The 17,669-nt window shown below is 46.9% G+C and overlaps 1 protein-coding gene across 4 annotated transcripts in view; it reads left to right on the forward strand.

Annotated features, from left to right (window-relative positions):
* Nucleotides 1-17,669, forward strand: part of RECQL4 (RecQ like helicase 4) — a 409,056-nt gene that overhangs the window by 172,804 nt on the left and 218,583 nt on the right. For all 4 annotated transcript variants that reach the window (XR_011278686.1, XR_011278685.1, XM_069621818.1 and 1 more), the window contains exons 13-14: nucleotides 8,523-8,606; nucleotides 8,851-9,039. Coding sequence is in view for 2 of the 4 variants with exons in the window: in XM_069621818.1 (XP_069477919.1) it covers nucleotides 8,523-8,606; nucleotides 8,851-9,039 (273 nt within the window). In the remaining 2 variants the exon portion in view is untranslated. The remainder of the gene's footprint in view (nucleotides 1-8,522; nucleotides 8,607-8,850; nucleotides 9,040-17,669) is intronic.

The raw sequence follows: 17,669 nt of genomic DNA on the forward strand, positions 1-17,669 counted from the left end.
GTCCATCTTCTATGTCAATTATGAAAAATAGGTGATGCATTTACATGGTGATTCAACAGTGGCCATCTTGAAACAAAAAGTCGAGCATTTGCCTGTCATACAGTAGGTCATGATTAATGACAGCATTTAGTTTGTGTAATCAGTTTAAATACACATGGGAACAAAAATTGTCAAACATCCCAATTATGTTTTATAAACAAATGCCACAAAATTGTTAAAGATGCCATTTCATATATCGTAATTTCCACCTTATGTTTCCATAATTGGCAAAGCCAAGCTAGATTGGCATTTAATTACAGACCTAGTATATTGACTTAAGACAGATGGTATCTGATACAAATACAGGCGACGGCTTGTATAATGCAATCAATTCTTCATAGTACCAATTATAAAGGGGGGAAATGTAATATCATCATATACAAATAGATTAAAAGAGGGAAGCCAGGTCAGGCTATGTCATTGTAGATGGTTTATCAAAGTAACCTCCGATTTGGCATTGTGCAAATATGCAAATTAGCAGCATCAATGTGCATAAATGGCATCTAATTACTGAGATGGAATAGAGCCTATGTCTCATGCAAAATTGCAAAGATAAAAACACATAGAATATGGTTAAAAATCCAATACGATTGCAGTATCAAAACTAGACATAGAAATCACAGTTCAAGTAACAAGAAAATACAACACAATTATAATTATCAAAAATTAATTATAAAAAAATTATCTTTGGTATTTAACCTAATCATGTTTAGGAAGGAGGTAAAGTGCAAGTGCAAATTCAACAATGGCAACCTAGGCGATATGCAGAATAGACACAGACACACACTTTTCACTCCTGCTTGTAGCTTTGAAGAGCCTGGTTATCTTAACACCAACAGCTACGAGGAGCTACATTTGTCTCCCTGGGCTTACTGAAGCCAATCAAACACACTTATGTGAATTTAACTCTATATGTCTGGGACAATCAATAAACATTAGGGCACATCTATACAACATTTAAAGCATAAGGGGTCAAAAATAATGGATAACATTATATGTTTCCATCTTATGTGGTAGTTAGATTTGCGGAACATGGTGTACTAGCTCCTGGTCAATACTGAATGCTCAGAAGCTGAATTTAGCTCCTGCTTACCCAGTCCTAATTTGGAGTGTGTGTATATATATATATATATATATATATATATATATATATATATATATATATCCCTGCACCAAGGTCCAGGAAAGGTGGAAGGCACTCCAGGAAACAGTCTTGCTTGCAATAGTCAAAGCGAAACACTGAGGCAGGAAACCAGGTAATGTCAGCCAAAAATCAATACTTTAATTCATAAAATGCCCAGGACGGGAGAAACAAACACGAAAAACGACGCGTTTCGCGGTAACAGACCGCTTGTTCACGTTTAGGGCAACAAACACAATGGAAGGACTATTTATACAATCATCAACTCTATGACTTCTGTGTAGAGTCGTGCACACTTTCTTTTCTTGTCTCTTGTAGAAGTACGCCATCTTGGAATGGGTTAAAGCGTATTAAAACTCATTACGCTCAATAGCAAAGAGAAACAAAACATGCTTATATGGACATGCTCGGCTAACCCAGGGCAAATGGTTATTGTTAACCAAAAAAAAACGCTTTATGTGAGGTAAGTTCTGGTAAAAATGAATGAATAAATAATTAAATGCAGTATCTAAAATACAGTGCGTAGTGCACTCATTCTTTCAAATTGTTCGATTCAAGTGTACTTAATTTAACCCGTGCAAACACCTGAACCGGTATTCACGAGCTGTGCAAAATTTGCAAAGTACAGCAAATGTTGTTAAAGTGCTATGTGCATTTGATAACCTAAAAATTAATTTTACAGTTTGTAAAGTGCCTAGTGCATTTAGCAGCACGACAAGATCCTATGTCGAAACATGATAAAGTGCTTAGTGCATTCTTAAGAACAGATGTCTTTTACCCTTGAATCATTTGTAAATAGCATGAATTAAGAACAGTTTTACCAGATCATTATTTGGGAAATTGCCTCCACATAATAAAACCTCACTTTCAAAACAGCACCATACGATATAAATAACCCTAAGATCAATAATAAACCGATGGGAATAAGAGACAGATTGAAATTAAAAAAATTAATAAAATGTGCATATCACTGTTACATTGATACTTCAACAAAGAATATCAGTTGGTTGCCCTTACAAGAAAAAGAAGTGAAAAAATAAAAGCTAAAAGACAAGAGAAGTCTAGAATTCTAGTGAATCTCGAAATGGCAAAAGAAAAAAATAAATAGACCCTCAAATCATTATAATTGTGAGAAAACATGACACCCATGTTTGAAACAGACCTAAAGCCGAAAACAATCAAATACATGTTCAATGTGGGTTGACCCAATCCTATAAATACAATATATTATAAACAAAGAGGAAGGTCTTAAGTGCACATAATATTAGAGGTAACTGGAACCCAACTCAGCATGCCACGGTCTGGAATCGTCTTTGGCAGATCAATGTTTTACTTTGCTTACTTTTTAGACCTATTAAGTTCCTAGGAATGTGTATAATTCTTCATCTAGGTTGTGGTCTTGGGGTTTCTTTGTCTCATAGTCCAAGATATATCTGGTTTCCATTTGTCGCAAGAGGAGTTCTCGGTTTCCCCCTCTTGCTGTTGTTTGGATATCATATATTCCAAAATATCCAAAACCGTCGAGTTTTCCTCCGTGCTTTTCTTGGAAATGTAGGGCCATTGGGTATGTTGGATCGACATTTTTAATTGCTCTGTGTTGCAAAATTCTAAGTTTTAACTTGCCGATCGTACTCCCTACATACCACTTATCGCACGGGCAGGTAAGGACATACACAACGTACTCTGTTTCGCAAGTGATTCTAGATTTTATGATCACATTATTGTTCAGAACAGGATGTTGATATTGTTTGATATTTTTAGCAAATTTACAAGCCTTACATTTGGTACATCTTTGGAAACCCTCTGGGGCGGTACTTAACCAGCTTAAAGTCACAGGTACTGTTCTAGGGCTCATATAGCTTAATACCAGATTATCTTTCAAAGAGGGTGAGCGCCTATAAGTAATGTTCATGTTGGGCCCTAAGGTACGTCCCAGGTGCTCGTCCTGCTTAAGGTACATGCCAATGTTTGTGTATTATTTGGTGAATGTTCTTAGAGGCTTTGCTGTATGTCAAAATGAGGCGTATCTCTTGTTCTTCTGTTTCATTTTCAATATGAACCTTGGGCATTAGCAAAGTCTTGCGATCCATTTGCCGTACTTTATGAAAGGCTCTCTCCAACACTTTTTTTGGGTAACCTCTTTGTTGGAATCTTTGTGCCATTAGTCTACACTCCCTGTCATAAGTTTCCAATTGCGAGCAATTCCGTCTGATGCGGATAAATTCACCATAGGGAATGCTCCATTTTAATGAGGTGGGGTGGTTGTTCTTAGCATGCAATGGTGTGTTGGAGCTAGTTGGTTTTCTATACAATTCAGTCACCAAACTGTCATTGTCCACATTTACAAGTATGTCCAAATAGACAACGGTGGTCTTACTGTGGCTCTCGGTGAACTTAAGATTGTATTTGTTTATATTAAGTAACTTCACAAACTCCAACCATTAGTTTGCGGGTTCGTCCCATATTACAAATCATCTATGTAACGCAGCCACAGGACCACCTTATCTGTTAAGTGACTGTTGGAGGGAACCCACACTACAGATTCTTCCCACCGTCCCATCATTAGATTTGCATATGAGGGAGCAAACGTAGTCCCCATGGCTGTGCCTTGCAATTGGGTGTAAAACTTGTTGTCAAATAAGAAGCTGTTGTTTGTTAAGCAGAGATTGATCATTTCTAAAATCATCTTACCATGTTCAAGATAATTCAATGATCTGGTGTTTAGGAAATGCTCACAGGACTTTTATCCATCTGTGTGTCTGATCGAAGTGTACAGGGAGACATCTAATGTGGCTAGTAGATATGTACTTTCCCAAGGTATGCCGTCCATTTTATTTAGGAAATCCTTTGTGTCTTGTAAATATGAAGGCAAGCTTGTGACAAATTTTATCAATGTTTCATCTACTAGTTTAGACACATTTTCAAGTAGTGCCCTACATAAAGTCACTATGGGTCTCCCCGGAGGTCTGGTTTTGCTTTTATGGACTTTTGGCAAGAAGTAAATTGTGGGCATCATTGGAAATCTAGGATGCAAATATTTACACGTCTTCCTCCAAAAGACCTTTTTCCTTCCATTTCATCAGCAACTCAAAAAGTTGATTATTCATTTCTAATGTCGGATCCTTATCAAGCAATTTATAGCATTTCTGATCCCTCAGTTGTCTATTGGCCTCAGTGATGTAATCAGACCTATATATATGTGTGTGTGTGTGTGTATGTATATATATATATATATATATATATATATATATATATATATGACTTTAAGTGCAGTTAAGGTGACTAAACATAACGCAACAAAACCCATGAAACTCGGGACCAGCGTAACTTGGCACGTTCCTGTTGATCTCCCCTATTAGATCTGGAATGCGGCATGCCAATCAATTTAAACACAATAAAACATTGAGACAATATGTATGCGTTAGTCTCGTTTATTCCAAACCGAACTACGCATCTTCTATTCCCTGGCAGCAACCCCGCCTCTCCAACTTCCTCTACAGTGAGGTAGGACTCACAGACTGAAGAATGTGTCTGTGGGCATAGAGGATGCTACATCGCCCTCCCCCAACCCCCAGTTACGCCAAAGGTGTCCTCTTTATTCCATTTCCTCAATCCATCTAGTGGGACTGCAAATCGTTCTTTTGGATGGGCACCAAGCCACAGGAGTGTAGTCTATTCTGCTGCGGTCATCAGTGTCCACATCGCCATCTGCAAACACCAAGCAACTGTTAGATGAATTGTCTGTCGGTCGGGATCTCACTTCTTTGAGTTTTGTCACTGTTGAACTGCTTGAAGAAAGATGAGTTTCAGGTGATTGTGCAAGTCGGGCTTACTGCAGTTACCATGGAACCTTTTACATGTGTCACAGTCAAAGGTTCAGGGCTGAATGCTGGTGTCTCTTCAGATCCATGTGACGGTCGCACCAATACTTGGTCTTCTATGTGGATGTCAGAGTCCTTCCCCTTCCTTCTGGCGTTGGCGTATGTCTTTATTTTCTCCTTGCCTTCTTTGTATTTGTCTCTGGCTTTTAGGTCTACCTCCACTGTCACTTTTCTGTCACTGGTTTGGGGAAAAGTGCTCTTCACAACCATGTCAAACATCAATTCTGCTGGGCACACCCCCGTGGAGGTATGAGGGGTGTTATAGTCTCTGAGAAGGGTGCAGACCGCTTGCATGAACCATCCTTTTGTGATGGAGCAGATCTGTAAAGTGCGCTTGAGGTTTGCCATGAAATGTTTGACGGTGCCATTTGCCTGTGGCCATAGAGGAGAGACCTTTCTGTGTTGAAAACCCAGATGTTCCGCGAACATTGCAAAGTCCTTCCCACTGAACGGTGGACCATTGTCCGAACAATGTTGGGATGCCATAGTTTGCGAATGTCTTGTTTAAAGCTGGAATGACTGCATGTGCTGGTGTCAAGTGTATCAGGTAAACTTCAGGGATTCTTAAATTTTGTCTATGACTACTAGAAAATGCTTGCCATTCGGTAAAGGTCCAAACATATCAACAGCGACTTCGTCCCAGACCTGTAATGGCATCGTAGTCATTTTGAGCAGTTGTGGGAATGTGTTCGCTGCAACCGCTTTACATGGAATGCAATGTGCCAGCACCTTCTCAATCTTTTTTCATTTTTTATCTATTGTATATGGTTTACAAAAGAAACCTTTACAACAGTTAATATCGAATAAAATACATATGAAGAAAAGAAGAAAGTACACTATTACACTGTTTTATAAGATACCTTTGGATATTAGGACAGTTACATAAAGCTCAATTCATCTTAGCCAGGCTATTATAAATTTAAAAAAGGGAATTTCATTAATATTACATAAATGTCACACAATCAACGTTTAAAACCCAGCATGAAAGACCTAAATTTCCTCTTACAGCTTTGGCATATTTCATCCATTTGATCAATATCAAACAATCAACATATATAAAACTAAATTCTACCCATTAATCATAAATTGCCTTAATCGCACATTTCACCAATTTTAACCTGATCATACAATCAAAATTCATTAAACATATATAAAAAAATTGAATTCAACCCATTCTATCACAAATTGCATAGAACTCGGCAATAAAAGGTAATAGAAGAGAAAAAAGTCAAGGGATCAAATTACAACAGAATTTCTGCCCCAATTAGGTTTCATAAAGTGTGCCTAGATTTTATTTACTGTATTTTCAGAGTAGAAGAAGACACTGTATCCCGTTCATTATATATGTCTAGGCATTTAATAGATTATGCAATCGCCATACCCTCTGATGTGCTCTGCATGTTAATACACCAGGACCATATATAGTTATCATCCCCCCCCCATGTAGCAAATCTGGTCATATGGGTAGAACTTTCTTTACAAAGTGCCGGGCTAGAGAGTAATAAGTGCCTCACAGTTTCAGTTTCACCTTCCTTCTCACAAAATCTGCAATAAGAATCTTCCAGACCTATCATTTTGCTGCGTAACACTTCAGGCTAGGCAAAATGTTCCAACGCGGTTTTAGGAGAATATTCCGATCGGTTTGGAAACTGTAATAGAAGGGGTGAGATCACGCCACGTCTCTTATGATCCCACTGTAGATGACACATGGACGGGTAAGAGTGGAATCTAACTATGGTTGTGATCCAGGCTTTTTCATATAATCGTTTCACCCTTCAGGGTTTGTGACTAATGTGTCCCTGTCCGTATTAAGGTCACAGATATCCTGAATTGCACTGAAAAACCTATTAGAATCTTGCCCCGATCCACACATTGGCACCAGTTTACCCAGATCAACGTAGAGCATATTCAACATCGGGGCTATTAAGCTACGAAATGGGGATAACAATCTCCATCTCACCCGGGCCTCCAAGGATACTATTCCCAATTCGTATCTAGTATCCGCCACTGGAATGTTATTAGGCAATGCAAGTGTCTGTCTCCACAACCCACCCGCCAACGTTTCCCAAAATTTCAACATCTCTCGGTAGTGTAGCTCCATCCCATAAATTAGTATAGGAATAACCTTGCCTTCGTAGAAGCAAATCGATGACTTAATAGAAAAACGTCCATATTTTTGCTCCAATTTGGTTGGATAGGACAGAGATCTTAACCCCTCTATTGGAATCAGAGGAGATTACATCTACACAAATATAGTCTATGGTAGAGAAGCTGTTTCCTCTGCGCCAAGTTGGTATTATTGAATTTGTGGCATCCAATCCCCCATTGGAACAAACCACACCCAAGGACTCCAACGATAAGATCCACTTTCTCCCCCATTGTTGCTTATGGTTTTCCCCCAATCATATCTGGTGGAGTAGCTTAGTTAAACTGCTAGACCGAAGAGAAATGTTCTCAACCCATGGCGACGGGTGCCAGCAATTTTATCAGCACTAGTAATAAACTGGGGGAGGTCCCTTAAGTCCTCTTCATGTTTGGCATACTCTTGCAAGCCACGCACAGCAAAACAATTATTTGGTATTTATTGCAGTGTTTGTTTGAAGTAAATGTCAACAGTTAAAACATCCCCGAATTTCATTGTACTCGCCAGAAACCATTCAAATGGTACTCCACCTTCATAGAAACTACTCAACTATGCGAGTGGTAGAGTAGATTATGCAAGGCCTGCTCTGGCCATAGTTGAGATTGTTTGGAGGCAAGTCTCTACCGCATTTCCGATAGACTTCAATTGGGGCCCTCCTGCTCTGCTTCATCTTCCTCTGGGGCTGCAAGTTAATCTTATTGACCACCTGAATCTCTTATTTGAGGGCTCTTCTGGCCTTCCCGGGGTTGGTTTGTTTGTCACTTAATCTGTACCTGTGGGATAGAACTGACTTACCTCCATTGAAGCAGATATCCCATTGACATTCCTACCATTGTTGCCTGTGGAACTTTCAACCTGTACGTCAACTCCCCTTAAGTGACTCTGAGGGTACATACATGCTATTGGACATGTGTCCTGTACCCTCAAGGTGTTCAGTAAGCTCTGGACCAAGAATTAAAATGTTAGTACTTGCTTGTGATTTTTGAAGCCAATCTCTGTATTTCTCCAATGGTGTATGTGTTTTAACACTAGTTCATTTTGGTGACACTGTAATTTCCCATGTTACACCCTTTGGGACTTCGGGCACCAATTACAGAAGCTGCCCAGCACAAATCTAGGGTAGCATAGACCACGTCCTGGGTAAACCTGACTGAAGAGCTACAATGGCACAAGTAAACAAGCTAATGTGTAGGTAACTCAGTATTGGATGTTTTTCATGGATCAGATGCTGGATCATCACATGGAGGCCCATGATAGCTATTGGCTACTTTGTGGACACGTTCTCGGGTTTACTGCTGTACATCCCTTTGTGTTCTAGGTCTCAGGACTCCCGCCACAGCTGAAGGCAGTCTGCATACACTCCAACATGACCAAGAGCCAAAGAGAGACTGCTATAGAGAAGGTGAGCAGACCTGTTGTTGCCCTAGCGGATGGAAGGCGTTACCTCTACGCTTGTTTTCCTATGTTGGGTATGTGTCACTCTAGGAAAGACGACATATTGTAGAGCTGATCAACAGCCGTGGTACACTGCTTCTATAACTCTGTTGTGCTCTCTCTAGTGTCATCATGTGGAAGTGTTACGGGTGAGTGTTACATTTACGTGTCTTCCTCACTCCCGCTGCTTATTTACCTCCTTGTGTCTGCAGGTGAAGGAAGGGTCGGTGCATGTTCTCCTGCTGTCTCCAGAGGCTCTGGTTGGTGGGGGCTTCACCGGGTCGAGCTGTCTTCCACCCGCTGACCAGCTGCCTCCTATAGCTTTCGCCTGCATTGATGAAGCCCACTGTGTCTCGGAATGGTCCCACAACTTCCGGCCTTGTTACCTGCGCCTCTGTAAGGTATGAAATGCAGCTGCCTCTGGGGCATACCATTTTTCCTATTGGTTGAGCACAAATTGTGATCAGAGTCTGCTAGGCAGACACTGCCATAGATGCACACGTCTGTAAGCTTATTAACATTAAGCCCCAGCTCTGTTTAATGCTTCACCTCTCTGCTTTCCTTCCAATGCTTTCTACCATGTACCCAAGGTCCTTGTCATCCATCTTCCAACCCTTCATGTTTGCTCCCTCTCCAAAACAAAACCAATCTCCATTGCTTTGTTTAGGCCGCAAGAAAACTAACATACGCAATTTGGGTGGGTGGTGGTAGGGAAGATGTGACTGACTGAAGGCAAGATCCCCATAATGTCTGCATGCCATGACCAATGACCAAATGATTGCTGAAGAACAGCACGCTACTTGTAATATCTATTCCCCAGTGTTGTCATCTATTAGCGAGCTGCATGTGCGCTCCTTCCGTCTTATTTGAGCTCACGTACAGATCCATTTACTGTGAAATACATAACGGAAAATAAACTGGCTATCTAGAAATGTCTAATGTCCCCTCTATGAGCTTCAATGCTCAATGTTGATACTGTAATGTTCAACCCTTGCTTTGAACTTGAGACCTTTAGGATGCATGTCAATATAAAGGCGTGCGCCGGTTGGGGATTGGTGTTTCTACAGTGTGTCTTGTTCTTCCAGTAGCTCTCCCATCCTAGTCTATCCACCTAATTTACCAGTCGTGCATGCTTTATTCAGATAGTTTGAACAGCCATCTAATTAACATGAAGCCCTATGTCAAAGCCACAACCTGCCTAACCCTACAGTACCTAATAAGACTTGGCTGCTGTGGTAAATCCGACCTAAGAGATGGACAAAAAGACATGATTGCTACAGAATATCTTATCAAAAGAAAAAATGCCTCCTCTAAGCCCCTACTTCTACGTTCAGGTCCCTATTTTGGAAAATAATAAACGGGTGCTTGTCGGGACGTCTTGCAAAGAAACTCCATCATCCGTCCACACCTACGCTATCAAGACACAGTCCAAACCATGTAGACTTCTTCATGAACATGGATTCACACATGTTCTGCAGACTTCAGAAGTCACCTGCGGAGTTTGAAAAGTTTGTACATTCCCAGCGGAATATTTCTCTATGCAGAAATTTGAAAAATATTTCTGCAAATGTTCACAATCCCTCTAGAGATGTGCACCGCATTTAGTTATTAGTTCCCAGCAACAGTTTCTCCTGCAGTTGCTTCCAAAGTAAAGGGTTTCCCTTGATGATTAAATCTAGTTTTTGTTAGTCAGATTCCAGGAGTCGTCTTACCTTTAGTCTTCAGTAAAATCTACTCAGTTTTGCATAGCTAGGTTTCCACCCATTGTCTCTAGACCTTTGTCCGATTGTTAGCTGCACAATTATCCACCAAAAGAAAGTTGAAAAATTAACCAAAAAAGTCAGGTTTTAAAAGCATTGCTATGCATTTTAAACCTAAAATTCATTGTACAACTCATGTTTTGTGATTATTTTAACAGCAATCTGCAGGGTTTGTAGGTACAGAAAAAGCAGCTGCAGGTGACTTTGCCAAGTGAATTAGTTCAACGGCATGCAGTTGCCAGCAGGTGTGATATTTGTACCCCTGATTTCTCCAGCATGGGGTCTGGCATGGATTCACATGCTCATGAATATTCCCCGTCGTCAGGCTGGGAATCCTCGGTAAAGAAAAAACCAGTATCAGTTTCGTTTCTGATCTGTCTTTCGTAGTAGTAACCAATCACTGGTCTCTGCGTCATACTGACCACAGCCAATGACTGCCCTCTACCTAAGCACCGCCTCTGGCAGCCATCTTCAGATTTTTACCGCACGTTCATGTGTTGGGATCCTCGTGCTATTGCTCTCGAGCGTTAGTGCTATTTTTTTCACGTTTTTTCTCAAAAACTTTGTTTTTTCGGTCAAAAGAGCCTCAGGCTCCACCGACTCTCCATCCGATCAACGGGGACCCGTGTCGGATTCGTCTGCGCCCCTCAAGGGTGAAGATTTCGTCGAGCTACGCTTTTGGAGGACTCCAGAAGTTTCTCAGGCCCGGTCATGGCCCAGGAGAAGGGAAGCTTGACGCCCGGAAAGCTGTTCAGGGTCTGCCCTGGATGCCAGCTGCAGAACGTCTTCTAGGAGGATGAACACTCTTTATGTCTTTACTGCCTACATGAGGACAAGACGCACGTGGAGAAGGACTGTGCGTTTTGCGGCAACATGTCGGAGCGGACCATGAAGGACCGCCATCAACGTCTCGCCAACTGGCTAGAAGGGAAGAGCCCGTCCGGCGAGAAGAAGAGGAAGAAATCCGAGCGGTCTTCTAAGACCTTTGAGGACGCCCCGGCGACGGGGGTCCAACATAAGGCCAAGCACCGCGAGTCCGCTGGCACCGGGAGCGCCGAACGGTCGGGCTCTACGGGCGCCAGGCAGGGCGCACCCTCCCCTGCACCATCAACCACGAGCCAACGCTCTGGGTCGGGTAAGAGGAAGGCCGAGCACCCGGCGAAGCTCCTGGAGAGGCCCCGGTCGAGCTCGAAGGCGGAGGGGGAGCGAGGCAGTGTCCCCCCCCTCAAGGATAAGGCGGTGAGCGCACCTAAGGTGGTGAAGGCCTTAATCCATCCGGCCAAGCCCTCTATCGAATCTGTCGCGGCGGCCCTGGCTCAGCCTGTGGAGGCTACACCAGCGGTGGCGACCTCGGGGCTCAGAGTCTCCCTGCCACCTCGGAGGGAGTCCTCTTTTGTGCCCATCGATAGGACCCCCGTGAAATCCCCCGTGGGGAAGAAAAAGGGGGGGCAGGGCGTCGTCGTAGATTCGGCCTCAACCTCGGAGGAGGAGCTGGTCGAGGTCTTAAGCCACGGCCTCGGCGTGGAAGAAGACCGGCCCGTCGGGATGGATCCCGACGCAGGTGACGAGGACATCGTCGAGGGTACCGACGGGGCCCCTGATCGCCCGTCGGATTCCCCTCTGCCAGCGCCGCGAGACAACTCGGCGGCCATTTTGTTGGCTATACAGTCCTTATGCTCAGAGATAAGGACGAGACTACCGTTGCCGACGGAACCTCTCCCGTCGGGGGACCCAGAACCGAGACCTTCTGGTGTTCCCCCTACCAAGAAAAGAAGGATCCACCCTCCACCTCCTTTTCAGCCGTCGCGCCCCTTCCAGCCCTCCTCCCCGTCCACCCGAGGGGATGATACGGGGACTGACACGGCAGCGACGGGTACGGACGACGAGGTATACGACGAGGATGTACCGTCGTCGCCTCCCATCAGGGCTTCTCCGCCCGACGAGATTGGATCGTTCCACTCCATGATCACCAGGGCATCCGAGCTTTTCCAACTCTGCCCTGAGGAGAAGAAGAAGGAAGGTTTCCTTTATCAGCGGCGCGAGGCCAAGAGGAAGACGGTCCTCGCAGTGCCTCTATTGGACGACATTTGGGATGAGGGCCTCACCCTCCTCAAGAACCCTTCCACGACGCCAGCTAGAAGAGACCGGTACGAGAAGAAGTACCGGGTCCCGGACACGGCCCCCCTGTGCCTCCGGGCGCAGCCTACCCCGGACTCCGTCGTCTCCGCGGCGGCCAGGAAGAAAGCGGGGGGGGGGTGCGGCCTCCACATCGACTTCCCCACCGGACGGCGAGGGAAAGAAATTGGACGCTATGGGACGCAGAGTCATCTCGTCTGCAGCGACGACGATTAAAGCGGCCAACGCCTTGGCTATCGTGGCCCGCTACGACAGGGAGCTCTGGTACAAACTGGCTCCCCTGCTGGACTTCTTGCCGGACGACAAGAGGGCAGAGGCCCTGGAGATCCTGCAGGAAGGTAAGGTGGCTTCGGACCACGCCATTACCGTTGCGACGGACATCGCCGACACTGGGTTCCGCCAGTTGGGCAACGGCGTTTGCCTTAGGCGGCGTGGATGGCTCAAGGCTACGGACTTCCGTCAAGACGACAAGTGGACGATTCCCTTCAGGCCATTAAAGCAGACACCGAGACGGCCCGGGCCCTTGGAGTTCTGCAACGACGACGGACGCCCTTTCGGAGCAGCGGAGGCAAGGGCGCCTCCAAAGGTTCCGGCGGCGGTTTCTCCACCTACCGTCAAGCGGCCCGCTCGTCGTCTCAGGAGGCCTACAGAGGACGAGGCAAGTCTGGCGGACCCCGCCGTCGTCGCCAAGGAGGTCAAGGCGGCAAAGCCTCGTCGAAGCAGGATTGAACCGGCCGTGGGGTCGGGCCCCCACCGAAGCACCCCGGTGGGAGGCCGGCTGGCGAGCTTCGTCAGCGTGTGGGAGTCCATCTCCACCGACTGTTGGGTGCTGGACGCCTTGGCCCGGGGCCACGCGCTCGAGTTTCAAAGAAGGTGTCCGCGCGTCCCCCCCGTGGCCAGGAAAGAACTTCACGTCCCTCAACTTCTCCTGGAGGTAAAGGCGATGCTCAGGAAGGGCGCCATCGAACTCGTCCCAAAGAGGCTTCGGGGCTCCGGAGTTTACTCGAGATACTTCCTCGTGAAGAAGAAGACGGGGGGATGGCGCCCCATCCTGGACCTGCGACGTCTGAACAAGTTCATCAAGGCGCAAATGTTCCGGATGGTCACCCTCCAGCACGTCCTGGGCCAGCTGGAGGAAGGAGACTTCCTGTCGTCGTTGGATTTGGAGGATGCCTACTTCCATATTCCCATCCTAAAGGGGCACCGAAAATTCCTCAGGTTTGTGGTCCGAGGGCGTCATTACCAGTTCAAAGCCCTCCCCTTCGGACTACGGTCGGCACCCAGGGTGTTCACCAAGTGCCTCGCACCGGTGGCGGCGCAGCTGCGCCGCGAAGGGTCCACGTCTACCCCTACCTGGACGACTGGCTCATCCGAGCCAAGACGAGGGAGCTTGCCGTGGTTCACACGGCAAGGACCGTCCAACTTCTCACGGACTTGGGATTCTCCGTGAACTACGCCAAATCCCACCTGGTTCCCGCGCAAGACGCTCTGTTTCTGGGAGCGAGGCTCAACACAGTGTCCCTTCTGGCCTCCCCGTCGGAGGAGAGGACCAGGACCATCCTGGGCAAGGTGCAGCGGATGTTGGTGGCCGACGCGGCCAAGGTGAGGTCCATCAAGTCCCTCCTCGGAATGATGTCTTCCTGCATCTACCTCATTCCCATGTGCAGGCTCCGGATGCGCCCGTTGCAGGAGTTCCTGGACGCGCGCTGGATCCAAACGACGGGCAGCTGCGAGGAAAGGATCACACTCGACGAGAGTTTCCGACGAGCGATCCGGTGGTGGGGCACCCGCACGCCTCTGACGGCGGGCATGGACTTCCAGACCCCAGCCCACCAGGAGACAGTGACCACGGATGCCTCCCTGGAAGGGTGGGGAGCGCACACCGAAAATCTGCACGCAAGAGGCCTTTGGCTCCCGACGGAGAAATCCCTACATATCAACGTCCTGGAGCTCCGTGCAGTGTTTTGGGCCCTCAGGTCCTTCCTTCCGTCCCTCAAGGGCAAGGTGGTGAGGATCTTCACCGACAACACCACCACCAGGTTTTACATCAGGAAACAGGGCGGAACCAGGTCCCCAGCACTGTCCAGGGAGGCGCAGGACCTGTGGCATTGGGCAGTCGCCCAAGGGATGTTTCTGGTGCCGTTTCATCTGGCAGGGATAAAAAACACCATTGCCGACTCACTCAGCAGGGAGCTGCGCTCGTGCCACGAGTAGGAACTATGGCAGGATCTAGTGGATCGCCTCTTCCGACGGTGGGGCACACCCCAGATCGACCTGTTCGCGACGGCGACGAACTCCAAGTGCCGGAGGTTCGCCAGCAGGTTTCCCCAGGCGAGGAGCATGGGCGATGCTTTCTCGTTCCCCTGGGAGGGCCTGTTCCTCTACGCGTTCCCTCCTTTGCCACTGCTAATCCGGCTCGTCAACCAGCTCAAGAGGTCACGGTGCAGGATGATCCTCGTCGCACCTGCGTGGCCGAGGCAGATATGGTTCCCGGACCTTCTGGACTTGTCAGCGTCCCCGCCAATCAAGCTGCCGGTGGACGCGGATCTGCTCTCCAGGGAAGGAGGCGCCATCCTCCACCACGACCCGAAATCGCTGAACTTGCAGGCCTGGCTCCTGCAGCGCTAGAGTTTGGAGGATACGACATACCGGCCGACTGCAGAGATGTTCTTGCAAAGGCCAGGGCGTCCTCGACTCTTAAATGCTACGGACACAAATGGAAGAGGTTTTCTGTCTGGTGCCACGCACAGAAGATTAACCCTCTACGGATTACGGCTCCCCAGGTACTGCCGTACCTGCTGACGCTGGCCAAAGCTGGACTGGCACACGCGTCCATCAAGATTCATCTTGCTGCGATCTCCCGATACACCAGAACCACGGGCCGGTCGTCCCTGTGGTCTCATCGTCTGGTGAAAGAGTTCATGAAGGGACTGTTCAGATCGTTCCCGCCGGTGAAGGCGCCGGCCCCGGCGTGGGAGCTCAACGTGGTGCTGACCAAGCTCATGGGACCTCCGTTCGAGCCTCTGCACTCGGCCCTGTTGAAGTTTCTGTCGTGGAAAACAGCGTTTCTTGTGGCCATCACCTCCGCACGACGGGTGGGAGAGATCCAGGCCCTTTCCTGCAAGGCCCCGTACTTGACTTTTCACGACACGAGGGTAGTGCTCAGGACGCACCCCTCCTTCATGCCCAAGGTACCGTCGGACTTCCATCTCAACGAACCCTTGGTGTTGCCTGTGTTCTTCCCGTCGCCTTCGTCGCCGGCTGAGAGGACTTTGCACTCGCTGGATGTGGCTAGAGCGCTGAAGTTCTACGTGGACCGCACGAAGTGTTTTCGGAAGACGTCACAACTCTTTGTGAACTTTGGACCTGTCAATCAGAGGAAGGCTCTCTCGAAGGCTTCCATTGGCTCTCCGGCTGTATCATGTACTGTCATCGGTTGGCAAACCGACCGCTGCCTGGCCGTCCGAGAGCCCATTCCACCAGAGCGACCGCAGCTACCACGGCGTTCCTTTCTGGTGTGCCCCTGCTGGACATATGCAGGGCTGCTACGTGGAGGTCGACGCACACCTTCACGAAATTCTACTGCGTCGATCGGGATTCCAGGGAGGAGTCCAGGGTCGGCCAAGCAGTGCTGCGTAACCTGTTCGCCTGAGGTGAGCCTGGTGAGGAGGTAAGATGCTTAATGTTGAGTTTCATGTAATGCTTAATGTTGAGCCTTTGCCACCTCCCGTGGTTGTGCATGTGTGTACTGCTATGTATTCTTTATTCATGAGCATGTGAATCCATGCCAGACCCCATGCTGGAGAAGGAACAAGTTACTTACCTGTAACTGTTGTTCTCCAGCAGGGGTCTGGCATGGATTCACATGCGAACCCTCCCGCCTACCCCTCTGCGGCTCTTCACTTGGTCATACTGCCACTTAACGTGCTTCCAAATCTGAAGATGGCTGCCAGAGGCGGTGCTTAGGTAGAGGGCAGTCATTGGCTGTGGTCAGTATGACGCAGAGACCAGTGATTGGTTACTACTACGAAAGACAGATCAGAAACGAAACTGATACTGGTTTTTTCTTTACCGAGGATTCCCAGCCTGACGACGGGGAATATTCATGAGCATGTGAATCCATGCCAGACCCATGCTGGAGAACAACAGTTACAGGTAAGTAACTTGTTCCTTCCCCAAAAAGTACAGATACACTTTTTAGCACCCCTTTTTGTCAAAAGTAGAATAGTAAGACATGTGCCACTTTTGATCAGAACCTTGATTCTGCACCATTGGATGTTTCCTAGATTCTTTGAACAGTTCTTGTCTTCGGGCTGGGACCCCTGGGTACAGTGTAAGCACAGTAGTTTGAAAGCAGTGGTTAATCTGTAGCCCGCCCACCTCATTTTCTTTCCATTTGTCTGAACCTGTGATCCACTAAGGTGCAAGCCGAAGGCAATCTTCATCTCCACCAGACTGTGAAGGATCCCTCCTAGTTCTGTGCTATCCGTTTTTCAGAATTTCTTTTTTCTCATAAATGTTACCAGACAACTTAATTTATGTCATCTTCCACAGCAAAGGATTATTTTTCCCTGTGGGCATTGGTGGTTTGCCTGCTCTTTGTTGGTGAGAAACACTTCTCACCGGCCTCTGTGGAGTCTGGTCCATAATGACCACCTCTCAAACAAAAACTAAGAAGCGCACTCTGTTTAAAACAGTAGAATGTCTGGACAGAAGAATGGGAGCATCGCTCTTCCCCACAAGGGCTGAATTTACTGTTACTATCCAGATGTTGACATTCATGTTTGTATGTGCAAGGGGTTTTCAACTAGAACTCAAACAGGCCCAATCAGCCATCTTTTGTTTCTGGCTGAAGGCATCTATTCCTTTTACGAGGATGAGACTTTTCAAATTGTAATCTCACCTTTTTGAAGCTCTCTTGCTACAAGTCTATAGCTCCGCCCAAACATAAGCGCTACAGATTCCACCATAATGACTTGGTAAGAGAAAGAATGGCCATACTTTGGAAGATGTTGAAACATGGGGTTTTGGCCCTTCCAAGGACTTGGTGTAAGTTTGAACTTCCCTTTCAATGTTGTCATTGTGACTATGACGGAGATCGTCTGGGACCGTTTCAATGCCCTGTGATGCCTCTT

Source organism: Ambystoma mexicanum, chromosome 5q (genome assembly GCF_040938575.1).
Source record: "Ambystoma mexicanum isolate Mex_15411 chromosome 5q, UKY_AmexF1_1, whole genome shotgun sequence".
Classification (NCBI taxonomy): Eukaryota; Metazoa; Chordata; class Amphibia; order Caudata; family Ambystomatidae; genus Ambystoma; species Ambystoma mexicanum.